Genomic DNA, 27,276 nt, shown 5'->3' with positions numbered 1-27,276 from the left:
CTGATTTTTTTATAGCAATGCAATATAGGTATTTCTATACGGAACAATGTTCTGCATCCTTCTTCCAACTGAAAAGCTGCTTTTCCAAACACAGTGTAACACCACAATAATATACCTGGAATAATTTACAGTAATTCAGTTTGATACTGAAGTGAGGGATCCAGCTTACATGAAGCACTCACTGTACAAAACACAGGCTTACTGCCCAGGGCTGTACAGCATTACTGTCAAAAAAGTTTCAGACTGATTTATTCTAAATTTCCCAGAGCAATTAAAATCTAATCCAAATCACTGTCTAGATTAGCATGCTATCCCATATCGAAAGCAACACAAATACTAGACATTTTACCTATTAAACCTCAGTCAACTAAAATGTTTAAGCACGTTATTTACAAGTTTCACACCACCCTTCTCAAACCTGTCAGAGACTCTACACTCTTAAAAGGATACGACCAGCTAAACTTCAATGCATGCTTACGTCTGATTTTCTTTTCCTCATCTTTTTGCTGTGAATATCAAACTTATTTTAGTAACTGCAAAACAGTGCAGATATAACGAATACGTGGATTTGATCCGACAGCTTGGAGAGACAGATCAGATATTTATGTAATAATTTTAATTACATAGTAAGACATGCTTTATGGTGTACTCTGTTATGTCATGCCAGTTAAAAGGCTACTTCTTCTTTCTTTTAAACAGCATGGATAGATTTTTAACAATCAAGAGCTCCATAATTGCAAGGGCAGACCTCATAAAGACTCAAAATACAGTTTCCAAGATATTTTAATTAAATCTCAAGTCCAAAAAGTTTCCACAACAAAGCAAACAGGAAGAATATTAGCTGGAAATAAGAAGCTCTATGACACTAATACCAGAGATGAACCTATACTGCTTTAATGGCTGAAGAACAGGCCTTTTTTTCAGTATCTTAAGAAGATGAAACAGCTACAAGGTAAATCTCCCTAAAAGTTCATGTTGTTTAGAATCTCGGCCTCAGCTTTCAGGATCATCTCTGATAAGTATTAGTACTTTCTCTTAATTATTCATACATATACAAAATTGTAAGTGTTCACACAAAAGGAGCAAGAACCAATAATCAAGAATACATTTAGCAGTCTGTACAGTTGTGGGGGATTGGGTTGGAACACCATCAAAATGACTCTCTGAAGTATCAAGAGATGTTTTTTCCAGCACGTTTTAGAATGAAATACAAATGTCCTCAAGTTTCCCTCAACTTTGACTTACGCCTCTGATAATACCCAAATAATTTGTTTACAGAAAAAAGTCCTTCCCATTGTGGATCTGCCAGCCTTCTCACACGCTCTCACTTCAGGAGGAAAGCGTTAATCTGAATTATGATTTTAAAGCTATTATACTTATTAAGTAATTATTTGAAATAATAAAATCAGAGTAAGAATTTTGACAGAACATTCTTATGCTCAAGTTTTTTGACAGATTCAGCATTTTCTCATTCCAATAACCTAAATATTGCAAGATGAATTCTAACTCTTGAGCAGTGTTCACAGTACTTTCTTCAGTATTTTGCTTACATCAAGCCACTGCATTCACGTTTCTAGCTCCACTGTTTGTAAAAACGAAAAGAGATTCCTACTGTACCATTAATTGCTAATAAGACATTGAAATAGTGATTTCATTGTCATGGGTGATGGGACTGAGAACTCGTGTATAACTCCACTCCCTTAACAGGTACAGTAATAAGCTGTTAGTTTCTTAGGCAAAAGACATGAATCTGTTAGATAAAGACTTCATTCTCTGCCCGTAATCAGTAACTTGAGGGCCTTCTGTAGATTCTGCACTGCGGTGCTCACATCTTCATATTGCAAAGCACTGCCAGCATATTTGCAATATTTTTGAGCTCTGGCAAAGTCCTCTGGAGTCAAACGGACTTCCCCTGCAAAAATATAAGTATTACAAAGTTACGATAAAGAAAATCTGACGGAGGCTTCCTTTCACATGATTTCTGTGTTTTACTTATATTTGCAGTAATACTATGAAAACCAGGCTAATATTTGTGGTAATATTACAAAGACAAAGCTATGGTGTTTCTTCGGTTCACTTTTCTTTCCATTCATATAATGCTTAACTTCTTTGCTGCTGGCATTTGAAAAATATAAGAGGACCTTTCTAAACACTGGTATTTGTACAACCCAGTGCCTTTCAAAAGTAAGTCAATACCTTTGAGAAAGATCTGCTCTTCATTTAAGGCAGCAAAGGAGAGCTTTTTAATGACACTATGTTAGCTGTAATCATATTACAACCTGCAAGAAACAATGAATGTTATTTTGTGTTTACAGTATAATTACTTTGTTCTCTTCTTCAGGAATAATAGGTAATTAGAAACTGTTCCTTCTCAGCTGAAGTAACTTTTCAAAAAGTAGACACATTTCTCACTGGTATGTTTTTGCACATTTTTTGTAAGTCTGTTTTATCCAAGTAACGCTTATGTTTCCAATTTTATGCAAGATGACTGAAAACAAGATTGATGCCATTAAATTTGACCATTTTTGTAATACACTAGGAGAAAATACTCTCATAATATACTATAAAACAATTAACTGTTATTTATTAATCAGAATATTTTCTTAACTAAAAGACTGGGAATTCTGTAATGCTTAAACACATGCTTTCAGTCTTCTAGAAAGCATAGCAGAGACTTATGCCCTAACTGGCAGAAGATTTAATATGTGAACAGCATCAATAATGTGTGCATACAGTAAGGCACAGTTGTGTTACCATCCCTCCTTCCACACACAAATTCACTGGGAGTTTTAAGGCTAATCCCATGCCACTCCAATAACCTATGGATAAATTACAAAACCTTCACTTATGTTCTTTCGGAACAACTTAACTTGTAAAAGATGGATTTTTTTATTGACATGGATATATGCAATACTAAAGAATTATGTATTCATTTAATAGGTTTCCCCCACAGTATTTTAAAAGCAATGAACAGATTTCACAGATTAAGAAAAGAAGAATTTTAAAATGCACCATGGATTTTCTGTAAAAATTGGCTAACCAAAGGTTTAGCTCTCTAAGTACAGCTTTCTAACTTTAGGCAAGGACATGAATATACTTAAATCCATTTTTAATGGTACAATTTCAGTTAGCTGGATCTCTTTCTTTCAAAATAAAACTTGTTAGCAATACGGTGAGAATGTTTACCAAAGAATCTCAGTTCTTATCAGAAAATGTCTATTATATTTGCTTTTCCTTTCCCCAGTCTTATTACTGAAGAACAGCTGTTGAACAAATAAAATGGAAAACCTGGGAATATTAAAAACTAGACTGGTCTGCTGGTTTTCAAAACAACCCTACCCCAATAAAAGTGAGAAGGGTAAATGCTCCTAAGATTATATTTTAAAAATTTATGAAATTACAAGTCTACTATTTTGCCTTAAATAAATAAAACCAGAAAAAAACCTGTTGAATATTGAGGCATGTGACAACTTGCTGGGTTCATTATCACTGCAATGTATATTAGTTTACTGTTGAATTTAAGTTAAGCCACATTAAGTCTCTTAAAATACATGCACATGTGAGTAAATACATGTGAGGGAGTGCATAAACACAGGCACACACTTAGGTTATTTTGTAACCTAAATAAAGTCCCAGACTAAAAGCAGCTGGGGTCAATCTGCGACCACATTACTGAACATCTTTAAGAAATTAAAAAAACCCAGCTCCCCTCGAAGTGGCTTTATGCTATGATGCCAAAAGAAACTACAAAATCATTCTTTAAAAACTGGCCAAGGCATCAGTCCAGCATTCAACTAATTTATTGGAAGGAAGCCTAAATTCACCAGTCTAATCTTATTTTTACAGTATGAGCTCTATTAATGTTTTGCTGGCATAAAGCCTTATTTATTATGAAATCTACTTCAGATGCTATTATGACATAACTTGAAGGAAAAAAGTTAACAATTTTAAATTTATAAACCAAAGTTTACACAGTAAGGGTGTTGATCTTTTGATGTTCTCAGTGGCCTCAGCTCCTATTGAAGTCAGCACCCCAAAATGGACACGCAGAATTGAAATAAAACAGCTCTGTGTTCTTAGGGTTTCAAAATAATGTGAAACTTAACTATAATGTTCATATTTACATCACAGGTATAACCACAAAAGCTAGTAACTGACTTCATTTTACATATTCTAAGGGTTAAGCCACTCTGCAGAAAAGGACCTGGGGGTCCTGGTGGACACCAATTTGTCCACGAGCCAACTATCTGTCCTCTCAGCAAAGAGAGCTAATGGTGTCCTGGGCTGCATTAGGAGTGTTGCCAGCAGGTCGAGGGAGGTGATCCTTCCCCTTTATTCAGCACTGGTGAGGCCACACCTGGAGTGCTGTATCCAGTTCTGGGTTCCTCAGTACAAGAGAGACATTGACATCCTGGACAGAGTCCAGCAAAGGGCCACAAAGATGAAGAAGGGACTGAGGCACCTCTCATGTGAGGAGAAGCTGAGAGTGCTGAGACTGTTCAGCCTGGAGAAGGCAAGGCTCAGGGGCATTTCATCAATGTATATAAAAAACTGAAGGGAGGGTGCAAAGAGGATGAAACCAGGCTCTTTCAAGCGGTGCCAAGTGACAGGTGGTGTGCACAAACTGAAATGCAGGAGGGTCTTGTATTTCTGAATACTGGGAGACACTTTTTACTGTAAGGATGACTGAGCACTGGCACGGGTTGCCCAGAGAGGCTATGGAGCCTCCATCCTTGGAGATATTCAAAAGCTGTCTTTTGAATTAAGTGACATTTTTTTTCCTCAAACTTCTTCCTTCAGTGCTGCAAATTAAACCATGGGTAGAGTGCAGGGGCAGGGCAACACACAGAGGACATGGTCCTGAGCAACCCATTTTACAGGACACTTGCTTGAGCAGAGGTGTTGGTCTAGATGACCTCCAGAGGTCCCTTCCAACCTCAACCATCCTGTGATTTCGAGCTCTAAAAAAGCCCAGCAACACTGAGATGGGAAAAATATACTGTATTTATCCTGAAGCAAACCTGCTTCTGCGTTAATGTGAAATTATTAGCACAGTAGTTATATCTATTACTGAACTATGACAGACATATGGAATCCATAACAACAAGCATGATTCTTTTAGTTTAAGAGGAACACAAAGTGAAAATTAAAAGGCAATTTGACTAGAGATGCTGAAAAAGAGCAGTTCTGCTCCTCCCTGGTATCCTTTTCCATCCATCAGATGCTTTTCTATGAAGTTGCCCAAATACAAGGCAGCTGATTTAAGAACATTTTAATAATGCAGCTTGGTGTATAAAAAGTGATGGCAAAGGTAACTGAAATGATTGCTGAAACAAGATGCTCTTTTTTTCCCACTAAAGCACTTAAGATATTTGAAACATAAATCCTGAAAAATTTCTTCTCAAGATCATGAAAACACGTGAAATGCCAAATTATTATTTCTACTTTGTGTGTAGAAAAATCGAACATTATTTATTATACACAGAACTAGAATGGACATACGGTTTCTCTATACTATGCCACCTGTGGAAGGAAGCATATGGTAATGTAAGAACCTTTTATAAGAACTCTGGGTAGTACAACCATGAATGCATGTAGTGTTAGCAAAATCTAGGTGTAATATATTTTTTAAGCAAACTACACCAGAGAAGTGCACACACATTATACAAAGTTGCTGTGTAGCTCTATATTCTATTGTCACAGACATTAACCAATGCACAAGCTTTGACACTTTCACAAGTCAAATGTTAAACCATGGAACCTGTTCCCACAGGACAGGACAATTATTGAAGGATTCATGCTGACTAAAATCAAAAGGAATGCTATTACTTTATTTTCTTTTATTAAAATATTCCATTCTTCTCCATCGAAAGTTTCCTTCCCATCACAGCATTAAGCAAATTGCTTCTCGCATGTTAAGGGAAGGAAAGAAAATATATAATTTATTTTAAAAATATACTTTTGATCTTACTACCAGAAAGAGTCTTGCAGGAATATGTGGAATATCCTGTTTGCCTGTGCCTATACTAGAACATTCAACAGTGCCAGGGAAATCGTCTCAGCACTCAAACTTGACTGTCTACACTGTCAAACTGCTGGAACAGACTCCAGTATGGTTTTGGCCCATGCAAACTAGCACTTTCCCAAACAACTCCTGGGCATGACTTGTGGTCAGAGCAGGCTAGAGACCATTCAGTATTGGCAGCCTTCACAAACTACCTTGTTTAAAAGGTTTAAAAGTTTAGTAGTATGGATGTGAGTGGTTCTGTGCCAGATGTTCTTATTGTGAAATATTTACAGGCATGTTTAATTTATTAGTATAGACACAGACATCATGTCTAAATCATGGACCAAGCGTACTTTGCACTGTGCTAGCTCTATGGATCTACTGGAACGCAACGCTGATTCTTCCTTCCCATCCAAAGGAAACTTCAGTTCCATAGGAACGGTGCACACCAAAGTCTAACCTCAATATGCAGCCAGGATCTAGCTTGAATATACATATTGCAACTCGGGACCTGGGGAGGGCTCCTAGGTCCCACAATTTAGTGCGTCTGTTGTGAGATACTGGCATTTCTAAATCTACTTACAGGTCAGAGAACAAGGTTCCTGTGGAACCAAGTATTGTTAGCATAAAAAGGACTCCTCACCAGTATGAGAAGAATGATATCTGCCATTACCTTCATTCAATACAGCTGAAGGAAAGATGCTCTGGGTAGTGACCAGGCATGCATGACAGGATGGTGACAGGCAAGGACAAACACTTTCCATTGCTCTCAAGCTTCTTAATTCTATGCATGCAAACAGAACTGTTACTTTATCTCTGCTGACTGACACATCCCTTATGCCCCCTCAAACTCCTGCAAACTGACGGTGTATTTTCTAAGCTTTCAGAACCAAGGATCTGTGTGAGCTGTATCATCTCTTCAGGTGCACTTCTGCTAAACTCCCTGATAAGAACGTAATGCTTTAAGCTGTTACAAGACCCAAACTTGTAGTGACACAACAGATGTGCAGAAGAGGAATACAGGCATGCAAATACTTCAAGTTAAGAGATTCATCTCTGTGCTTAGCAAGTGTCTTCGTCTCTTAATTATATGACAGTAGTTATGAATTCTCACAAACACAGGGTATCTTAATTCATTCCTTTTTATTTATATTTATGTACTTATTAAATCAAGTTATCACAAGTTAAGTGGCTAGAGGAAGCAATGCACTGATACTATCTAGAAATTGAATAATGGAAATTCTAATACTTCATGAATTTAATGTTTAAATCAAAATTATGACATTTTTGACAACTAGAACTAAACATTCCAACCAAGAAAGAATGATGACTAAAATTTTCAGAGTAGCTATCCAAAAAACTGTTAGAATGAGTGTCTAGAGGATCATGACTAAAATCAAGCTAAATAGTGAATTCCTATTATACTCCATTGAATCAAAAACGCTTTTTCAGCAACGTTGGTATTTTAACAGACACCCTCTTCAACAACATAATAAACAATGTAATTAAATTAGTAAGTTAGAATATACCTATATGAACTTTGTAGTCATAACAGGCAACACCTGACTGTGTCTAGTACTGGAACTTAAAACATCAATTAGGTATACAATTAGCTTTCCCTCATGAGGATAAACTATAGGGTAGAGCGTGACCAGATTTCATGCCGAGCCTTCTAGACCTCCTCCTCACTCAACATCCACATTATATTGGCAACAAAACCCTGATTATTACATACAGATGTAACATCCTTTTATTATCTCTACTCCACAGATAGAAAAATTCTTAGAAAAGAGTTAATAATTTGTCCAAATGCACATCAGTGTCCAAATTAGAATCTAGGATGATTCCAGCTTTATTGTCAGTCACTACTCTTTCACAGGCCATACTTTCCCTAAGGTTAGCATTTATGTGTGCACTTCAAAGCGTGATCTATTCAAGCAGACATAAAATACATGTAATATAGGTTATCCATGATTTTAACATCAAAGACACATGGCATTTTAACAGATAAAAGCCTTGATTAAATGCTACATCAAAATGACGTCATTAGCAGTACGTGATAAATTATTTCATATAATACAGGTACTACTTATAATCAACAAGCACACATAATTATGCTGCAACACAGAACATCACTGGAATGTCATGATTAGCTAATGAAGTGAATATATAACTTACATACTGACCCCGTAGAAGAAATTTTAAGTAAAGGGAATGTGTATTAATTAACAAAAATACAACTTAGCAGGGCCATCAGGAATATAGGCTTTGCTAAGAACCTCACCTGAGAACAACATAAATAATAAAAAAACTGACACAACGATAGCCCATTCATTTGAAAAAGTCAGACAAACAACACTAATCATACACTGTAGCAAAACTTTCAGACACTATAAAACTCCTGGCAACAAAATGTGTAGATGGTGTCTTTTTTTAAAAAAATTTCTGAACTAGTAGCATTCAGGTAACGATGACATTGTTTCTCAAACTTCTTGTGTCAGTGCAGGGGAGACACACAGGACACAGCATGTCCATGTACAGACAATACAAATGCCACAACCTTACCTGCAGATTGAGCACTGTAAAGGGAAGGATCGACTAGAGGAATATTCTGAGGAGCAGGCTGAATGGTGTTACTTGTCACTCCTGCAAATCAATGCAAAAAATTGGATTTGGGTTGGTTTTATTTATAGACTTTAAAAGTAAGCAGACAAAATAATACAACAGGTAAACCTGGTAACTCAATGATTTTTAAATTAAGTAGCTGTTAGCTTCCCAATTCCAAAAGTTTTCAACAATTTTAAAATCCTCACTTCAGACTATGTATATTTTATAAAATACAGAAGAATTCAGAGGCTGTCATTCATTTCATCAGTACAGTATTTCCCAGAAATTTAATTTCAAGCATTAAAGAAAAAAAAAATATCAATGCAAAGGACACCGGTTATCCTAAAGTACTGAGGAAAACCTGCTAAAGAAGAGTAGGAGTAAACTTCTGTATTTGAAGTTTAAATTCTGCTATTTAATATCACAGAGAGCCTCCATTATTGTATTTTTAAAGCCCCATGGCTGCCGTCTCACACTTTCAAACTAACTCCTAATTTCTTCAAAAACTGCTGAGAATAAAAAAAGCTAACTAGATCTAAAAGGGAACTGGTGATGCTAGAAAAAACATCACTTCACGCTGTAAAGCATTCTTGTGCCTACGTTCACATTTCAGACAGTCTCATCTGCACTGATCCAAAACTGTATCTTTGCAGTATGTCCAGAACTTATCAAAGTTATTTCTGTAATATCTGCTATGTAGGAAGATGGTATTAACCACTTTTCTAAATTATCTGTTATTTCATGGAATGACTGATGGAATTAAAACTACATAATGCAAGAATTCATGTATTCCAACAAGGTACATATCTTGTAATTTTCAGATCTGGTAAAAATGAAGAGCTAAACATTTACCTAGGCTGAATGTAAAAAAACAATACTCTTCCCCTCCCAGACCCAAAAAACCCCACCTATCTGAAGGATTTCCCCTTGATAAACGGGAAAGAAGAGCATCCTGAACTTTTCATAGGGTGAAGCATTTTTAAAATGAGAAAGTAAAAGAAAAGGAGGGGCCGTGCAACAAAGATATCTAATATGTTCTATAATACAGAAACATATCTGATCAAAAGATCATGAGGATCAAAATCAAGAACTTTATTTCTTTAGTCTTATTAAACATTACTATAAAAAGGTAACATGAGGTGAAAAAGTTGTATTCACAAATCATTTAAATACAACTTTTTTTTTTTTAAAAAATACAGCAACTGGGAAGAACTTTGGATTTTTAAGAACTTGTTTTCAGTCCAAAAATGACACAGAACAAGAAGGCAGCTGGAGAAGCCAATATGTTTAGCAACAGGGACAAAATTTCCATTAATAATATTGTTTGAGGTCAACCACACTAAAGTACTTGCATGGGAAAAGAAGCATAAACCAAACAGAATAAAAGTATGAATGGTACATCAGGCATGATTGTTATAGTGTTGTTGTAACAGCTTCAACATTATGTTGGATATGTTTCCACATAGAGAACAGCAGTCTATCTGCACAGGGAAAGCTAAATATGAAATGAAGTAATATAATTTCACTACCAAGTGAAAGATTCAAATAGTGCTTATAGTATAGATGTTGCAATGCTTAATTCTAGAAAAGAAAAAAAATTCTGTCTGCAGGAACACTCACTCTTTCAGTCCATTTATCTCTTCTGTCAAAGTGCTCCAAAACATGAATTATGTGTTTTCAAAAACATAAAAACATAAAAAATATTTCCATTTGCATTTTTTATGATGTTAGTTTATGAAGTTGATTCTGCCATAGAATACCTATATGTTACTTCATATGTAATGGGAAGAGGCGTAGAATCTGCCTCTCAATAAAGGCATGAATTTTTTGGGTGTGTTTTGGACATACCTGTGTTATGAGGTACTTCAGCTGGAGTGTTAGCTGGTGCATGGGCACCTGGTGGTATATGTATGCCAGTGTAATTACTAGTTGGTATGTTGTTAGCTTCATATGTAGATGAAGATGCTGGTTGAGTTGTTCCACTATGGAGAGAAGACGACCCTGCTTCTTCCCTTTCAACATCTGCCAAGATGACACAAAACAGGAATTACTGCAACTCTTCTGTACAAACACTTGAAAACTTAGGCTTTCTTTTAAAACCTCCTTTCAAATTTTTGTTAGTAGAAAAATTGCCACCACAGTGTGACATAAAACATTTATCAACCCAAACCACCTACCGTTGATTTGACAAAGTAAAAAGCAACAGATCACAGGATAAAGATCTATAAACTCACATTCAAAGATCTGTTTAAATTGAAGGATCATCTCATTACTGGTCTGAATATAAGCAATCTGTCTCATTAGTACAATCCCTTATACCTCTGTGAAGTGCATCCACAGTAGTGGAACAAGATACTACAAATATGCAGTGATCTGTATTTTAATATATACATGAACCAGAATATGGAAAACTGTGTTTTCCTTACAATCTCTTTGTAAAAAGAAAAGATAATGCCAATCCTTCCACTCCGTATCAATTAAACAAACCACAAATAAATAGCAAAACGAGAAAACTTTTGGAAAGTAATATTGAACAAAAAAACAAAATGCAGCTTAGCCAAGTCATAACTGTATCTAGAACAGTTAGACTACATATTGCACTGTAAGAATAATGATGTTCAATATATTTCATAGCGCGTACGAAGAACATATGCATTATTTTTCAATTTAATTATGTACTTAAGGTTCCAGCCTAGTTTAATTAATGTTGCTTTGAAAGCTAATGTTCCAAATTTATTATGCTAATGACCCAGTTAATTTAGAAAATGGTTGATTTCTGCTCCTTAATTTGAGTTCAGTTCAATATTAAAAAGCTATTTTTCTTTTACTGTGTATGTGTTCGATACTATCAGATGGAATGAGCATAGTTTTGGGAATGGCTTTGTTAACAGCCAGTTCTTGAAAGGGAGCAAGCAACCTATATATGTCTAGAGCTGGCAAGAGAGATGATCTTGCCTGAAGTCCACCCTGATCTTCAACTATACAAGACTGAATTATGCAAACACCTCTACTGCTTAGTAACTGGAGTTTACTATTACAAATATTACTATAACAAATATCAGATTTTTTTTCCCATCTAAGGCCCTCTTCCTCACAGAAAAAGTACAGGTACTACATGTACTAAAAATTACTAAACACCTTCTAAGTCACAATACTATTTACTACAATAAAAGGCTATAATATGGAGTATAATCAACAGTACTGTCATTAGGACATTTTTACTGGACTTTTAATAAACACACAGTTAAAGAATATATTTTTGGTTTATATTGCCAAGTTGTAGTTGTTTACTTTCATTTAGAACATTCAAATACTAATAAATACATTCACAAATCCCCAAATCCACAGTCTAATACCAAAAGTCTTTATTTTAATGTATTAAAAAAGCAAAGAAACCTGGAAGCAAAGTTGTCTCAGGCATGTCAAGCATTCCTAGCAAAATTTAATATAAAAGCAAAGAACATAGTAAAATTTTTTGTATGTCACTTGTGAAAATTACTTTCACTTGCTGCAACCAGTAATTCAGGCTGTGATTTTATGAAGCTATTTCTGACATGCAAACAAACATCTGGCAGATTTCTGGAAGGCAAAGGATATCTTAAGGCACTAGATTTTTCCTTTGCTAGTAATTCATACTGCAATATCATGTGCCTAACATGCATGGAAGTAAAATTAAATGTGTCAAAACTGGCAAAAAAAGAGGTGAGATTCCAAAGCAAACACTGGATATGCTACCTTTTTAATAATAACGTAATGATAGGAATAAGCCATTGGTTGAAAGCTGTATTTTTCAATGTTTTTGGCGTTAAATAAGAAAGCTACTTTAAATCAGTTCCAGAAAATAAAATTTAGTTTAACAAAAATCCCAGAGACTTACTATATGTAAGATTAATAAAATAGTTATGCACATTCATCATGCTGTCTGAAGGTAAGGCTACCCAAGTTTACTTGTAACACTGTTATCAATTATTTATAGCTTGGTCAAATTGTAGCCATATGGTTGGATTTTCCATGTTGGGTGTCTGACTGAAGCTAGTATTTTGGGAAAGCTGTTGTAAAAATTAAGCCACTTTTGAGAATGAGGGAGTGGGAGAAAACACGCTTTTACTGTACTTAGTACCTCAACTAAGAGTTACAGACTTAAACCATTAATGCATTTATTCCTTCATTCTGTCCCCTGCAGCTTCCTGTTGCCCTTATCTGGCTCTTCAGTCCCATTCTGATCCTATCTGCACCAGGGCTTCATATCCCATATCTGCAACCCCTTGCCCCATACTTGTGTCTGTCTTGTACTACCTCCCAATCTTCTCTCCAAGACATCCCCAGTTTCAGCTTCAAACTTCCTCACTGCATAGTTCACGGTCTCTAGTCACTCCTGTAAAAGTGCAATGCTGTAGGCAACACTAGCCATAGAAGATCAACTCAAATGGTTAAAGTCTGGCAGTGTTATAAACAGAAGCAAAGCAACCCGAGAAGAAGTGTTAAAAGTGCTGACCACCCTTAGTAAGAGTGCCTGTAAGAAGCAAATTCACAAAAGGGCAATATAATTTTAATCAGGTATACGTATCAAAAGATCAAGCTCAACTGTTTGATTTCCTCATTATGCAATTGGCAAATGTTAACCTGTATTAAACATAAAAGTAGTTTTGTTTAAATTAACTCTTCTTAGGTGTTTAAAGTGTTCAAATTTCATCAAACTATTGTAACTATTCTTTCTGCAAAGTAAATATTTGAAGTATTCTTTATCAGAGATTAAAGTATTAGAACCATTTTGAGATATGCACTTGCAGTATTCGTTAAGTTTTAACAGTAGTACTAAATAAAAGGATTTCAGACTGCTGAAAACAACACTTAAATCAAACAACTGGTTTTAAGTTCTGTGGTTAGAACATCCATAACATTATTGAAAAACAAACCTTTTCCAGGGAATGGGAATGAACATTACAAAAATTAGAAAATTAATTTCTCATAAAGCAGTAATACCCTAAAATTTAAAGCTTGCAATTTGCTTAAGGATGCTGAAATACGAGGCTGTGGAACAGTAACACAATTGTTTCACATTCAGTTTCAGCGCCAGCTGAATTTCTTGTCTTGGAATCTCATCAGCCTTTGTGCTTGGATCCCAGCATAATGAATCCATGTGCTCTTTAGATTTTCCTCAGAGCTACAGTATACCCAAACCATCTCTTTGCTTGTTTTTTTGGTGGTGGGTTTTTTTTAATTACTTATTTCTTGAAGGCAAGATTTCAGTAAGTGGAGTGATACTCCTGGCTGCATAACCAACTGTCCAAAGATACTTTCATATAAGCAGAGGAATCTCAAGGCTTAATGGGCATTCCCTTGTCTAGTGTAAGGAAGCACCCGTTACGACTTTAACTTCAGCAGCCCAGAGCACCAAACTTAAAACTAGCAAAATTTTTAAGGAGTCCAGACTCCTCCAATTCTCTGGACTTCTGTTTTCACCAAATCCAGAAAATTAGAAACATCTTCTCATTCTGCTGCACTGTTCGTCTTTAGCTTGAGATGTTGCTGAAATATGCACAACATAAGGTTCTACTGGAACACTGCTTTTTTAAAACATATATATGTGAATATTTATTTCTACAACATTGAGAAATGGACTAAAAGATTCATCAACTTTTCATAGACCGTTCTTTCTACTAGTTGGGATTATAAAAGTTTCCTGGAATTCTGTAATATAAATATAGAATACTTGTTATTTATTGCAATGAAAGTGGTGACATTTAATGTATTTTACTACAAATATACCATGACCAGTTAGATACTTTTTCATATTCGAAATTACACTTTTATTTTTTTTCCATTAGCGTAAAATCTTGTTGGATGACCTAGGGCTACTGCTAAGTGACCTTTATGTGTACTCTAAGACTTGTATTCCAACTGCATTAATAAACGAAGTATGTCATTTTAAGGTTTCCATGGTGGCATCTTGACAACAACATCCATAAATCCAACAGCAGGACTGCATAAAGCATGCCTATGTTACTGTAAAAACAAGAGTTACAGTATGGTTTTCAAGAATCACAAAGAAAATAACACTTTGGAAAAAAATGGTAATTTGTCAAGCTACAGAGACCTAGTTTCACTCTGTTTAAACAGACTTTTTCCACTTGCAAAGGGAAGAAGAAAATGAGCAAGCAGAAAGGAATGGGGAAGGTCCAGTCATACATTCAAACAATGCTGCTTTTCTTCTTATGATACACAAAGCAAGAATTGACACTTTTTTTTACCAATTCTTCTAATAAAAATTAATTTGCACAAATCTGTCTTTGTCATGTAAAGCATTATGGATACCTACACTAAGGAGTTAATTTCCAAAAGCAAAAATCAAAATGTATTTTTCATTTCATTGCTTGGAAAGTAAGCATGAGAAATTCTCTTACTACATGAAATACATTTCAACAACAATAACAAAAAATTGCCAAGTTATAGATATTGCAGGCTCCCTATCAATAAGCATATTGAAATTTTGGCTCACTCAGCATTTGTGTCCCTTTTAAGTTGCACGTAGACATAACTTGGTAATGAAAATAACAGTCCTCACCAATTCACACTACTGCTTGTAATGACCTGCAGTGAATGGTAATGATTGGAGTGAAGTCTGAATTCTACTATCCCTCCTGTAAGTTTCTTTTGCAGCCTTGAGCAAGACAGTTACCTTTGCCTCCAGATTACTAAAATGAAGAAAGAGCCTATTTGTTGCTGCTGAGGAACAATTATTGTTTCTACACAAGCTGTATACATAGATTTTTAGCAAATCAAACCTTTGCTTAGAAATTCTATTTTTGCAGTTGTTTAGAATTAACAATTCATTTCACATCATCAGGTGAGCTTTGTAAACTTTACTACACTATGAGCCAGACCACTAAAGCTAGACATTTTTAATTGGGTTATTCATTCTATTTACTATAACAAAAGATGTTTTCCCACATGTTGTCTTCTCCATTAAATTATCAAACTGGTGCAATGTGACTTACAAATATGTGGTGATGTTTGCAGCTGGAGCTGCATTGTAAGCCTCTCTCACTACAGCTGCATCAGCAGTTAAGAAAACTATTTTGAAAAAGATTGTATGTTGAAGAAGGAATTAGTTTGATAATGCTTCACTTCAAATACAGCTGTGCCTAGATGGGAGTGTATTTCAGTAGGTAAGAAAGTGTTTTAAGTCTGTAGGATACCTTTAGGTAAGGAAAACATAACAACAAGAATAAACTGGTAGCTTGGGAATCAAATTGTATCATACCAGTTATTTGTTCACAAACATTTGAATTTACTTATGTTGTAGTGTTTCTGCAGCATTAATAGCCAAACAGTATTTTATCCAGGAAACTGCATAGAAATTGTAATTGGCACCAAGACTTTTAGACACTTTTGTCTACTTTTAACAGAATAAAGACTAAGAATAAACAGGGATAGATGTTTGGTGTACATTCTCATTAAAAAAATAGTGACAATGTATTTTATAATTTTTAGGGTTTTTTCTTTTAAATCTATTGGTGGCCAGGACATATAAATGGTAAGGGATTACACTGTGGAGAGCCACTTTTCAGACTTTTTTGGCTAAATCTGCACCCCAGAAGCACTCTTATCTGGCCCTCTCCCCTTTCCACTCATTGATTCTCTTTTCCATATACAACTGAATGATTTTATTCAAGAATCATAAAAAGGCTGAAGGATACCTTGCAGGCTACCTTGTCCAATTCCTCACTTACAGCAGCACTAACATGGAGCATGCTGCTCTATGCACAGAATGACTGGGGTTGAAAGGACCTCTTGAGATTATCTAGTCCAAGCCCCCTTCAAGCAGGGTCAGCTAGAGCCCAGGATGGCGTCCAGTTGGGTTTTGAATATTTCCAAGGACGGAGATTCCATAACCTCTCTTGAACACTCGCTTCAGTATCTGCCCATGTTTATTATTAAAGTTATTTTCCTAATAATTAATTAACATTTTCCTTGTTGCTATCTACGGCCATTGCCTCTTGTCCTATCACTATGCATGTCCAAGAACAGTCTGGCTTAGATCTCTACACTCTCTCATTAAGTATAGTTTAAGACAGCAATAAGAACTATCCTTACACCCACTTAACTTCACCTTGTATGCCATGTTCTCCAACTCACATTGGGAGGACAATAGAAAACTCTCATACTTCAAGCAATATACTACTTTCTAACAAAGATGGGCTTGGAAGGAGTAAGACTGCCCATCTTCTACTTCCTTACACTTTGTTCACTGTCTGATAAAGGTGGTAAGCTAGAGAGTTTTTGTTCATGCTACTTTATTACTTTTTATCTTCTGCTGCACATTTGTCTTCTGCTAAGGAATCGGCTAGTGGCTGCCAAGTGGAATAGGATGCTATAGCTTACTGGAAGGACCACCAGTTTAATCTTTCGATAAATAGTAGGTCATGCCTATCCTCCGCTTTCTTCATAAACAGGAAAGAAGCTTCAAAATATGAGACTGCATGTTGAAAACACTGAAAACCATAAGAGAAACCAGTTGTATAATTTTTTACATGTTTAAAATCAAGCCAACGTGCAGAAAATTACAAGCCTATTCATAAAATATTTGAAATTACAGATCCAGACTTCAAAATCCACTGAAGACTCAGGTACAGACCCCAAACATGGAATAGAAACAAATACTTGTGTGTGTATACATCACATGTGTGCATGTGTGGATGTTTAAATACATGGATCATATGTATTAATACATATGTTCATAAAACTTTATGTAGCCACCTCCACAAGGTGGCTCTAAAAGTTAGATACAAGTCACACTTTACAAATTAGATTTACCTCCTTTGTACTGTAGATTTATTATTCCTTTTTACTGGAAAAAATTGTATTACTAAATTCAACCTTAAAGTTGAGATAAATAAGCATCAACTTAAGTGACATTCATTCAAGCCACCAAGTCTCATATACCAGCTCAGAAGAAAATTTCAAATCATTTAATGTTCTTAGTTGTTTCATTAGGCATGTGAAGACTTACACATAAAGATTATCATCATTGTTCAGAATTAGTCTGTTTTAACTTGCATAAAGAAAATATCCATTCCGAAAACATCCTATTTCCATAAGAGATTTACATTTAAAATTTGTATTTCAAGATTCTGCACGGACTGGAGAGGAAAATGAGGAAACCCTTATTAATGAAACTGATTGCTATCAAAAGCAACTGGTGAAATGCAAAAATAATTAAACATTCATAAATCATTAAGCATAGAGAAACTGCAAACCATAGAAAAATAAATGGGTGAAAATATTTGAAAGTTAATTTAACAATTACATACCATTTCTATTTGGATATATTTCAGAAATGAATTACTTTTGCATATATTTTGCTTTTATCAATAACTAAAAAGCATGATAATAGTATTACTGCTCTGTGTATAAACTTATCTGTTTTAGCAGTTTAGCAAACAAAGCTTTGTATATGATTTCATTTGGCTTCTGAAAAAACTTGCACACATCTGTGAAGTCTGTGTAGATCTATACTTCAGAAATACAGTAACATGAGGTTTAGAAATAATATGGATTTAGTTATTTTTAGTAAAAATGCACATAATGAAATAAGATAATGGAGCCGTCTTTCTCAGAATAGGTTAGGATGTGATCTATGTGCTCTTATAGGAAAGTCTGCTCAGTGTGTGTTCTGTTACTTCATGGAGAGGCTAGCTTGTGCCTGCTCACAGTGGTTGTGTCTGTTTTGAAAAAGTTCTAAATGAGAAAGGTTTGGATGCCCCTAATGTTTCTTAGTGAAGAGCTAGGACTTTTAAATTAGCAGCAGAGTTTAGACACATCTGAGTGTATTAAATAGAAGATGGTAAAACTTATAATTTGGGAGGTTTAAAACAACCTGTTCTGACAAACATTCATTTTGGTAAGTGGGTGTCCTTGGAAATCACCATTTTTTATCTAACAGTAAAGGAGGTAACTACATGGAATCCTGTACAGGAAAGTCAGGTAGCCAGAAGAACACAGGGACTAAAAACACAAGGAAAAGGGGGATAAGAGAAAAAGCAGCAGGAAATCCAATCTCAAAAGAGTACGCCATAAATATATTCTGAAGACCACGTTATTATTCGGGGATGAAGGGGTTGTCTCAGAGATCAGCTTGCTTTTGAAGTTGAATTAATCTACAATCAATCAATTTTCAACTCCTAATTAACTTCTGAGAGACGATAAACTGGCAAAGGGATCATAACTTTACAGAACAGATTTAAAAGAAGGACTGTGTGTAGCATTAAGGAAATGCATGGTTATGGCCCAAAAGTGACAATGCCTTCTTAGAAAGTAGCTGTATTCAAAATAATAATCTCCACTACAGAGGAAAGATTTAGTAAAACATTTTAAGTCAATCAAATAGTATGGTCCAATAAAAATAACAGTAGGAGAAGCAGAAAAAAAAAAAGCAGAAGGTGGCCCATCACGAATGGAACATTAAACAAGGAAGCTGTGTATCCTGTGAGGTGCTTCCTGTAGAACTGTGCATAGCACCATTTCGGTCTTGGCCCGGCCCTCTGCTCTTTTAAAAAGAAAAGAGCAAGACATACCAAAACTCTCTCCTTCCATTCCAATGGGCCCAGGCTGAGGAGTCTCTCCATTCTTCAAGCAGTTATGAATATATGCTGCCTTCCACCTGGCGTACTTCCTGTGCTGGGCGTTCTGGGGAAGTGAAAAGGCCAGCCATTTTAACCACTCACTTCTGTGAATTAATGCATTCAAAACAGAAATATAAGCAGGTTTTCCTCCCTGAGATGAGATTATAAAACTAAACTGTTTTCTCTATCATCTGACACCTCTTTAAAGATAAAAAACACATGAAATTGATCAGTGAATTAAAAAACAAATATAAAAAGAACAGCTCTAACAGGATTTCAACATGAAAGGAAAATGTAGAGATCTTCAACTAATGCAGCATGTCAGGGAAATAAACTATTAGCAGGACCATCTAGTGTGAAAGACAGAGCACTGTGTAGTAACTGCTGATGTGAAATAATAAAGAAAACTTTCTATGTGCATAAATTTAAGATAATTATTTACTTTAGATTTAAATATCAAACTTAAAATGCTACTCCCACTTAATATAAAATCTTTTCTATTTAAAATGCATCAAATTTTAAAAAATTATTTAAAAGAATGAAAACAGAAAGGCTGCTGTAGTTGCAGATTAACATGGTGTGTGGAGGATATACATTCTAGAACATACAATATTTTTATTTAATATCTTCGTAGCATAGCTAAAAATCAGATTAAGGACTTTAGCAATACATAAAATACCTGCAGAGCAATGACTTATGACAATAACGACTTTAAATAAACTGTTAATGACAAGTTTAACAACACAATTATTATAAAAGATATTAATACTTCTCAAAAAAATTGAATACTATGTTGACAGTCAACATAATTTTTTGCAACTCTCATCTTCTGAAATTGTATCAATGTGAAGCAATAGCAGTTAGAAGCAAATCTGTTGCTTGCCTTTCTGATTCCATTTCCATGGTAACAGTGTGAAATTGAAAAAATGTGGTAGTAACTTCAGTATTTAAAGAAAAACAACATGATGTTTCACTATTTTCAGTTTCTGGAAAAAAGAAATTGAGGGAAAAGCATTTCACCCGGGGTTTCATACATTATTTTCACAAAACATGAGTGATTGAAATAAATCCCAGAATCTCAACTATTTTGAGATTTTAAATTTCATTTTTAAAAATATATTTTACTGTTCTTAGGTACAACTTCAATATGTCAAAATATGGAAAGAAGATTGGCCACTTTATATCTCCTGAGACTGTTCCAATACTGTTTTTTTTTTAATTCAGGAAGAGTTCTTAATTGTTATGAGAAATCTTTAACTGATTATGCAAATCAACTACTTTGGCAAAAATAGTACGACAGAATTTAACAGTTCCAACAGTGCCAAGGAAATATATTTCAAGGAACAAGGCTGTATATAAACAAAGATGAGAAATGTGGAAGGATGAGTGGAATAATTTGGCCAAGTGAACAATGCAGGTTAATAGTGTTTCACATCAACATCATCACTTGCAAGGTACTGGTGAACTCAAACTTCCACAGTAACAGTCACAGGTAAAGTGGTTTGGAAACTGAGGTAGACAGAATAATCTCTTTTTAAAAGTCCTGACTGAAATTACATCCAAAGTTTTTGAAAATTAATAAGTGAAATTCAAAATTGTACTTCACAAAGTATATTGCACTGTCATCCAGAACACGGTAGAGAGTGGCAGTATAATGGATATCTCCAGCAAGCTCCCTTGCTCATATTTAGTATGTTGTTATTCACCAGAGTGCTCACAGAGCCCAAGAGAAAGATACAGTCTTCGTTTTTGTAAATAAAATGTTCTCCACAAGAAAGCCTATCCTGATCATAGATTTATTAAAATGCATTCACTATACCTCAGACAGAAAAAGTACAATTCGAAAACATAGCTTTCTGTTAACTACTTTCTTTTAATAATCATTCCTGGTCAGGTAGTTTTACAGATTAAATTCTTTTATCATTCACAAATACAGTAGAAGCCACAAAATTTGGAAACACACATACAGAATATTGTACTTCCAGAAATGACCATTATGCAAGATTTAACAGCTGTGTATCTCCCCTCTGTTCTAATGCCACAATTATTTCTGGATTAAGTGTGAAGATGCTGTTGCATCAGGTGTCCATGCCCAGGTGCTGGCTACAGGGGGCAGCAGGGGTGGTGGTTGTGAGCAGAGACCAGGGATGCTCCACACCGGACACACCCAGATCTAGCAGCCCCCACAGGACATTGCTGAGCCCCTCAGCTAGGCTGGTGGTTCCCCTGGGAATGTGTATTTAAGAATGGACCAAAATATGTCCCCACCAAAACACTGGATGGAAAGAGTAGAAGGGAACAAAGTGTTTGATGCATCCCAAATGCAAAGCTTGTAATTCCAGAAATGAGAGCCTAAACTTTCCTGCTTTTAGTATCTTTTTAATGTGCGCTGACGTCCCTTTTTGGAAGGCTGTCCTACCATATGAACACTATTACTGAGGTAATTGAGAATAACACTATCAGCAACACTTCTTACTGATGTACCGTCAGCTGTGCCTTGTAAAGCACATCTTCCAGAAAATCCTTTTCCACAGTTGAATATTGAGATATTGAACATCCACTGCTTCCTGTGACACAATCCATTCATCCTACCCAATTATCAACCACTTGCCAATTAAAAATATACATATTATTACAATACCCATTTTCTGATTTTAGGTGTCAAGTATTTGCTTCCTATGCCTTCTGCTGCTGATTTAAAAGCCTTTCAATAGCTGATATTCCATACACGAGGCAGCAATTACGTACTGAAAAGACACGCAGGTGGTCTGAGTTTAGATGTCAGACTATATAACCAGGTGTCAGGCTGAGCTATTCTGTGAATTCCAAGCAGGCCATGGAATACTTTGGGATCAACAACCACAGGCTTGTTACTGGTCTGAAAAACAAAGCTTTTGGTTTCTAAGGCATTTTTACTAGAGTGAGTGTAGAAGTCTGTAACACCCAAGCGTACAAGAAAAGGAGGTCAATCTCCCCCTCTGCTCTCCTCAGACCTCACCTGGAGTACTGTGTCCAGCTCTGAAGGCCCCAGCATAAGAAGGACATGGACCTGCTTGAGTGAGTCCAGAGAAGGGCCATAAAGATGATCAGGGAGCTGGATCACCTCCCCTGTGAGGACAGGCTGAGAGAGCTGGGGTTGTTCAGCCTGGAGAAAAGAAGGCTCTGGGGACACCTTATAGTGGCTTTCCAGTGTTTAAAGAGGGCTGCAGGAAAGATGGGGAGGGACTCTTTATCAGGGAGTGTAGCAGTAGGATGAGGGGTAATGGCTTTAAACTGAAGGAGGTTAGATTTAGATTAGATATAAGGAATAAATTCTTCACTGTGAGGGTGGTGAGACACAGGAACAGGTTGCCCAGAGAAGCTGTGGATGCCGTCTTGAAGTGTTCTAGGTCAGGTTGTTCGGGGCTTTGAACAACCTGATCTAGCAGAAGGCATCCCTGCCCATGGCAGGGAGGTTGGAACTAGATGATCTTTTAAGGTCCCTTCCAACCAAAATCATAAATAATTGATCATAAAACAAAACAAAACAAAAAAAAAAACCAAAAAAACCCAAACAAACAAAAAAAAAGTTGATTACCTGTGTGGATTTAGGTGTCCTGAGACATATTCAGCATTTACATGATCAGCACTTGCTGATTTCTCTCTCAGATTGTTTAGCGTTGTTGCGATTTCTTATTTATTTTTCCCAGTTATTTCAACATTTCTTTAACAAGATTTGAAACTTGTCTTCATGAGTCAGTAGCAGCTTTATTTTTTTTTTCCAGAAGTTATCAACTCTATAATTACATTTTCAAATCAAGCTTCTCATTCAGTTAATTTAGCAAGAAAAATCTCACTTTTAGTTTTCAGAACAAGGAATACTTTATTCAGAGTACCTGCTCCTCTATATCAGAGATTAATTCTTCTGTGGGGCATGAATAATAGAGAACAGCTGACCATGCACCTAACAGAAAAGTCTGCTTGAAAACAGATGAAGAGATTCTTCTGATGTGCCTTAATAAAAGTAATAGTGATCTAGTTTAGTCAATTATGGACTACTTGTTTCATTAAAAGACCACTTGACTTAAAAGAGCATTGTGTTAATGACTTTAGCAGATTTTTTTTTGAATTAAAATATTCATGTCCTAATGGCCAGATAGCAAGTCATTTTTTTATGAAGTAAATCCACATTCTTCCAACTCACCACCTTTTAAAAGTAGAGTTTGTTGCAAAACCAAGAACACCTATTCTAACTAAAACTGTACACAATTCCACCTTAATTTCTAGCACTAAATTTCTTGCTTGCATGGTGAAAAAAGTGAAGGTGGAAAAAGCCACTTTGCATCATTTTGTCCTATAATCATTCCTACTTGCTCAATGCAATGTTATGTGTCCCACATTAAGAAAATGCTTCATAAGTATCAGAAATTCAAAGTCTGTTTATTAAAGATAACAGTTGTCTAATACTTCACATACAATTTATTTGAAATACTTAACATAATTCCTTATGACTTAACATGTATTTGTCTACACAACTAGAACCTATGTTGTTTAAAGTTTATATTCACAAATTATAAAAATAACTTTACAGAACTAAAAAAGTAATTTTCAGCTATGCTAGGAAAAGCAATCAGGTAATACACTGATATCCCTAACACTTACCTCTTCAGAGAGCTCCCCAAATACTGTTAGAACATCTATCAGGAGACTTGCAGTATAAAAGGACTTAATCATGTTTCTGTAAAAAAGAGAAATGTCACTAACTTGGTAATGTTGGTCTCTCATGATCACATTTTAGAAGTTGACATTTAGATCATACTGGCTTATTTCAAGCCAATCATCGCTACTTTTTTTCTTTCTTTTATCCTGATGTTGCAGAATTTACAATGTTTACATTTAGCAATATATTGACTACTCATCTGACAACTATGCAGGAAGTTTTCAGTACTTTTTAAAGATGGCCATGTGTTCTGCACTTAATTCTAGTTTGGAATGTTCAATACAGGACATAGGACATCCTATATTATCTTAGAAAAAGCCACCAACATGCTGAAATAATTGCTGTAAATCAAACCACATAATGAATCAAAACAACTATTTTAATCTCACTGGGCAGTAGAAACCATAGTATGCTTGATGTCAAGTTCAATATTAGTCTGGGGTTCTAGGTGGCTTGCTATTAGGTTAGGAACACAAGGAGAATACCAGTTAATGGGTGAAGTCAAGAGACACTCAAGTAGTAATAAATTTAGTTTTCTGAAAGAGGAATGAAAGCATTAAAGCCTAATTCCTATTTCCAGTCAAATTAAAGAGAATTTAGATATTCAAATATTTTTAACCAGTATCTTAATTTAGATAACAAAATTGAAGATTTTCACCTACTTATGAAATTGCCCAGCTCTGTCTTCATTGTCTGCATACAAAAACATTTTCAAGGCATAATTCTCCACATGAGCAGAACCAACAATTTCCTGAGTAATTGCTTCATTATCACCAAATTGCTTTTTCATCTGAAAAAAGTTGGGAAAAAATACATTAATTACCTTATTAGACTCTAGCAATTCTAATTTGATTTAGACAAAGCCAAGTATAATTTAAAAAAGAAACAACATACACTTCAATTATTTTACAGATTTCCGCCTTCTAACAGGACAAAAACTAAAAGCAACAGGGCACTACAGAGAATGCATATTCTTTTGGAGGAAGAATTATTATAAGCAAGTACCTCCAAATACTGTCTTCAATCACAAAAAAACCTCAAACCAACCAAGCAAAAATAAAAATACACATTAAAAATAAACACAACTACAATATCATGAAGGAACACCTACAGGTATTTTTCCCCTTACTGTGTGAAAGATGAAGCACTCTGAAGCCTGTGTCAGGATTCAGCACATTCCAACTGATAAAGTAATGCATGCTTTATAAAGGTACTATAGGTCAAAGTGATCATGTATCTTTTCTCTTGTAAATGTTATTTCACTGCAGTTCACTATATTTTTCAAGGCATCTGAGCCCTACCTTGACCGGTCTAGTGACCTAAGGATTTACTGGAATTTTCAGTGTAAGCAGTGTACTGCAATTCAAAGACCTCTTTTCAAAGACATTAGAGTACAAGAATCCTCAGGTTTCCTAATAAAAATCAGTAAAGCAAATAACCCTCTAACAGTTACAACAGGTGGATTTACAACTTCTGAATAGGCTTACTGTTTGCACATAAGGAAATCTCAGGCTATCCTTAGAGAACAAAAACAGGAACACTGCATGATACTAACCTGCAGTCTTTATTTTGCCAAAAGATTTAAAAACAATCTCTGAATGGCAGTTATTTTCAACTGTGCGTGTGAAGAACATTTAATCATGCAGGCTGCATTTCCATATTTTTTAGTTAGTTGCCAACTTTTTAAATACATAGAATGTTGCCAGCAAAGTTACCTGATTTCAGTACTGAAATATAAACTTTCTAAACAGAACTTTAAATTTGAAGACTTTTGTCAAAATTGTACTCTACCTAGTTTGTAAAAAGTATTTGTTTTACAAAGTGCAATTGTTTTTCTTGTGAGTGTACCACAATTTGTAAGTTGCAAGATATATCACTGAAATGAAACACTGATGCTAACTGAAGACAAAATTATTTGTTTATACAACATTCACCAGCCTATATATACAGCTAAACCACAGAAAATAACTTGATCTGATATTCAGTGGACCTGATTTCAAATGTACAAATGACACTTGGTTACATATGCTTCTAAAAAGAGTTAACCAAGTTAGTTACTTTTGAAATTACCCTTCACACAATCCATGATTCAGTAGAGCAGTACTGATGTTTTAAATTATTTGTAATTTGAACCTAAAATCAAGCAAATTTTGTTAAATTTTACTAAAAACGTTTAAATGAAACAGTTACCTACTGGAAAAGCAAAACAACGCACTCATCTGTATAAATATTTGACAGAAATATGCATTTTGGGTAGAAAAATCACTATTTATTTAATTCACATATCTGGAATATTATGAAGTTTCTTGCAAAGAACACATCTGATAATTTCCAGAGACATCTACACTGTTTTATTCTTTGCTACTATAAAGTTCAGTACTGTTTGTAAGCTTCTGTTTTAACATCTAAAATACTCAATTGTGACAACAAAGAGAAAGCTGAGAAACATTTGAGGCAGCCCTGCAGCACCCTTTGTGCCCCCTGCTGTTTCAGGGCAGACTGAAAATGACTGCTATTAAACTACCACAGAGGTCCAAATTGTCAACTTATACAAGATTCCTAGCTTCCCAAATGCTCTATTAGATCTGCTTAGAAGTGGTCTCTCCACCCTTCAACCACCTGGCTATGCAGAAGGAACTCCAGTCCCTGAGCATCAGCTGTCACACAGACAACCTTATCAGCAACTGAAAGATGAAACCATGGGGTTTTGCTGCTTTTCCTAGTCTTTCCAAATTTGAAACAAAAGGGGTAATCGAATGCTGCAGACAGATCAGTTGCTGCAGTACCATAAGGAATCCACCAAACTTTAATCCTTAAGAAACGAAGTGCAAAATCTGTCAGAGTTTTAATCTTACCACTTCTCACCCTTCTGAACAGGAAACTAGACCCATTAAAGATGTGAAAATTTCATGAAATAACACACCAAGAAATCACTGTGCACTGGATTTTCCACTGCTAAATACCAGAGATACAGCAAGAAGCACAAGGTATGAAAAAACCCCAAATTATTCATGTTTTTTTTTTTTTTTTTTTTTCTCCTGAAGAACTGAAGGCTGTTGCACTAGTTTCACACAAACTCTTCAGGCATTGCTATGTCTAGATTTTGGATGGAATCATGAATACAGAACACAAAAAGAACCGTTGCTTCATTTTTCAATATTACTTTCTGCTTCCAAACGAGCATTTAAACCTTAAAATCCACACATTTCAATACTACTGAAAAATACAGCATATGAACATAAACAGTTCCTGGAACTTGAACTGACCATCTGTACAATGACTTTACCTTCCTTTGTTTAATCCTGTTCTATTTAAGGTTGTTTGCTTTTTAATACTAT

General features: G+C 35.3%; 1 protein-coding gene across 3 annotated transcripts in view; it reads right to left on the bottom strand.

Moving 5' to 3' along the window:
* Positions 1 to 765: 765 nt before the first annotated feature.
* The window catches only part of VTA1 (vesicle trafficking 1), a 41,386-nt gene continuing 14,875 nt past the window's right edge, over positions 766 to 27,276 (bottom strand). For 2 of the 3 annotated variants that reach the window (XM_074896450.1, XM_074896452.1), the window contains 6 exons: positions 24,601 to 24,728; positions 23,881 to 23,956; positions 19,192 to 19,303; positions 10,463 to 10,636; positions 8,573 to 8,653; positions 766 to 1,912 (listed from right to left, as the gene is read on the bottom strand). In XM_074896450.1, the coding sequence (XP_074752551.1) occupies positions 1,767 to 1,912; positions 8,573 to 8,653; positions 10,463 to 10,636; positions 19,192 to 19,303; positions 23,881 to 23,956; positions 24,601 to 24,728 (717 nt within the window). In that variant the 3' untranslated portion in view covers positions 766 to 1,766. The remainder of the gene's footprint in view (positions 1,913 to 8,572; positions 8,654 to 10,462; positions 10,637 to 19,191; positions 19,304 to 23,880; positions 23,957 to 24,600; positions 24,729 to 27,276) is intronic. The other variant, XM_074896451.1, reaches the window with a different exon arrangement.

The sequence above is a fragment of the Athene noctua genome, chromosome 1 (assembly GCF_965140245.1).
Source record: "Athene noctua chromosome 1, bAthNoc1.hap1.1, whole genome shotgun sequence".
Lineage (NCBI taxonomy): Eukaryota > Metazoa > Chordata > Aves > Strigiformes > Strigidae > Athene > Athene noctua.
Note: the sequence above shows the minus strand (reverse complement) of the source record. Positions and strands in the feature narration are given on the sequence as shown.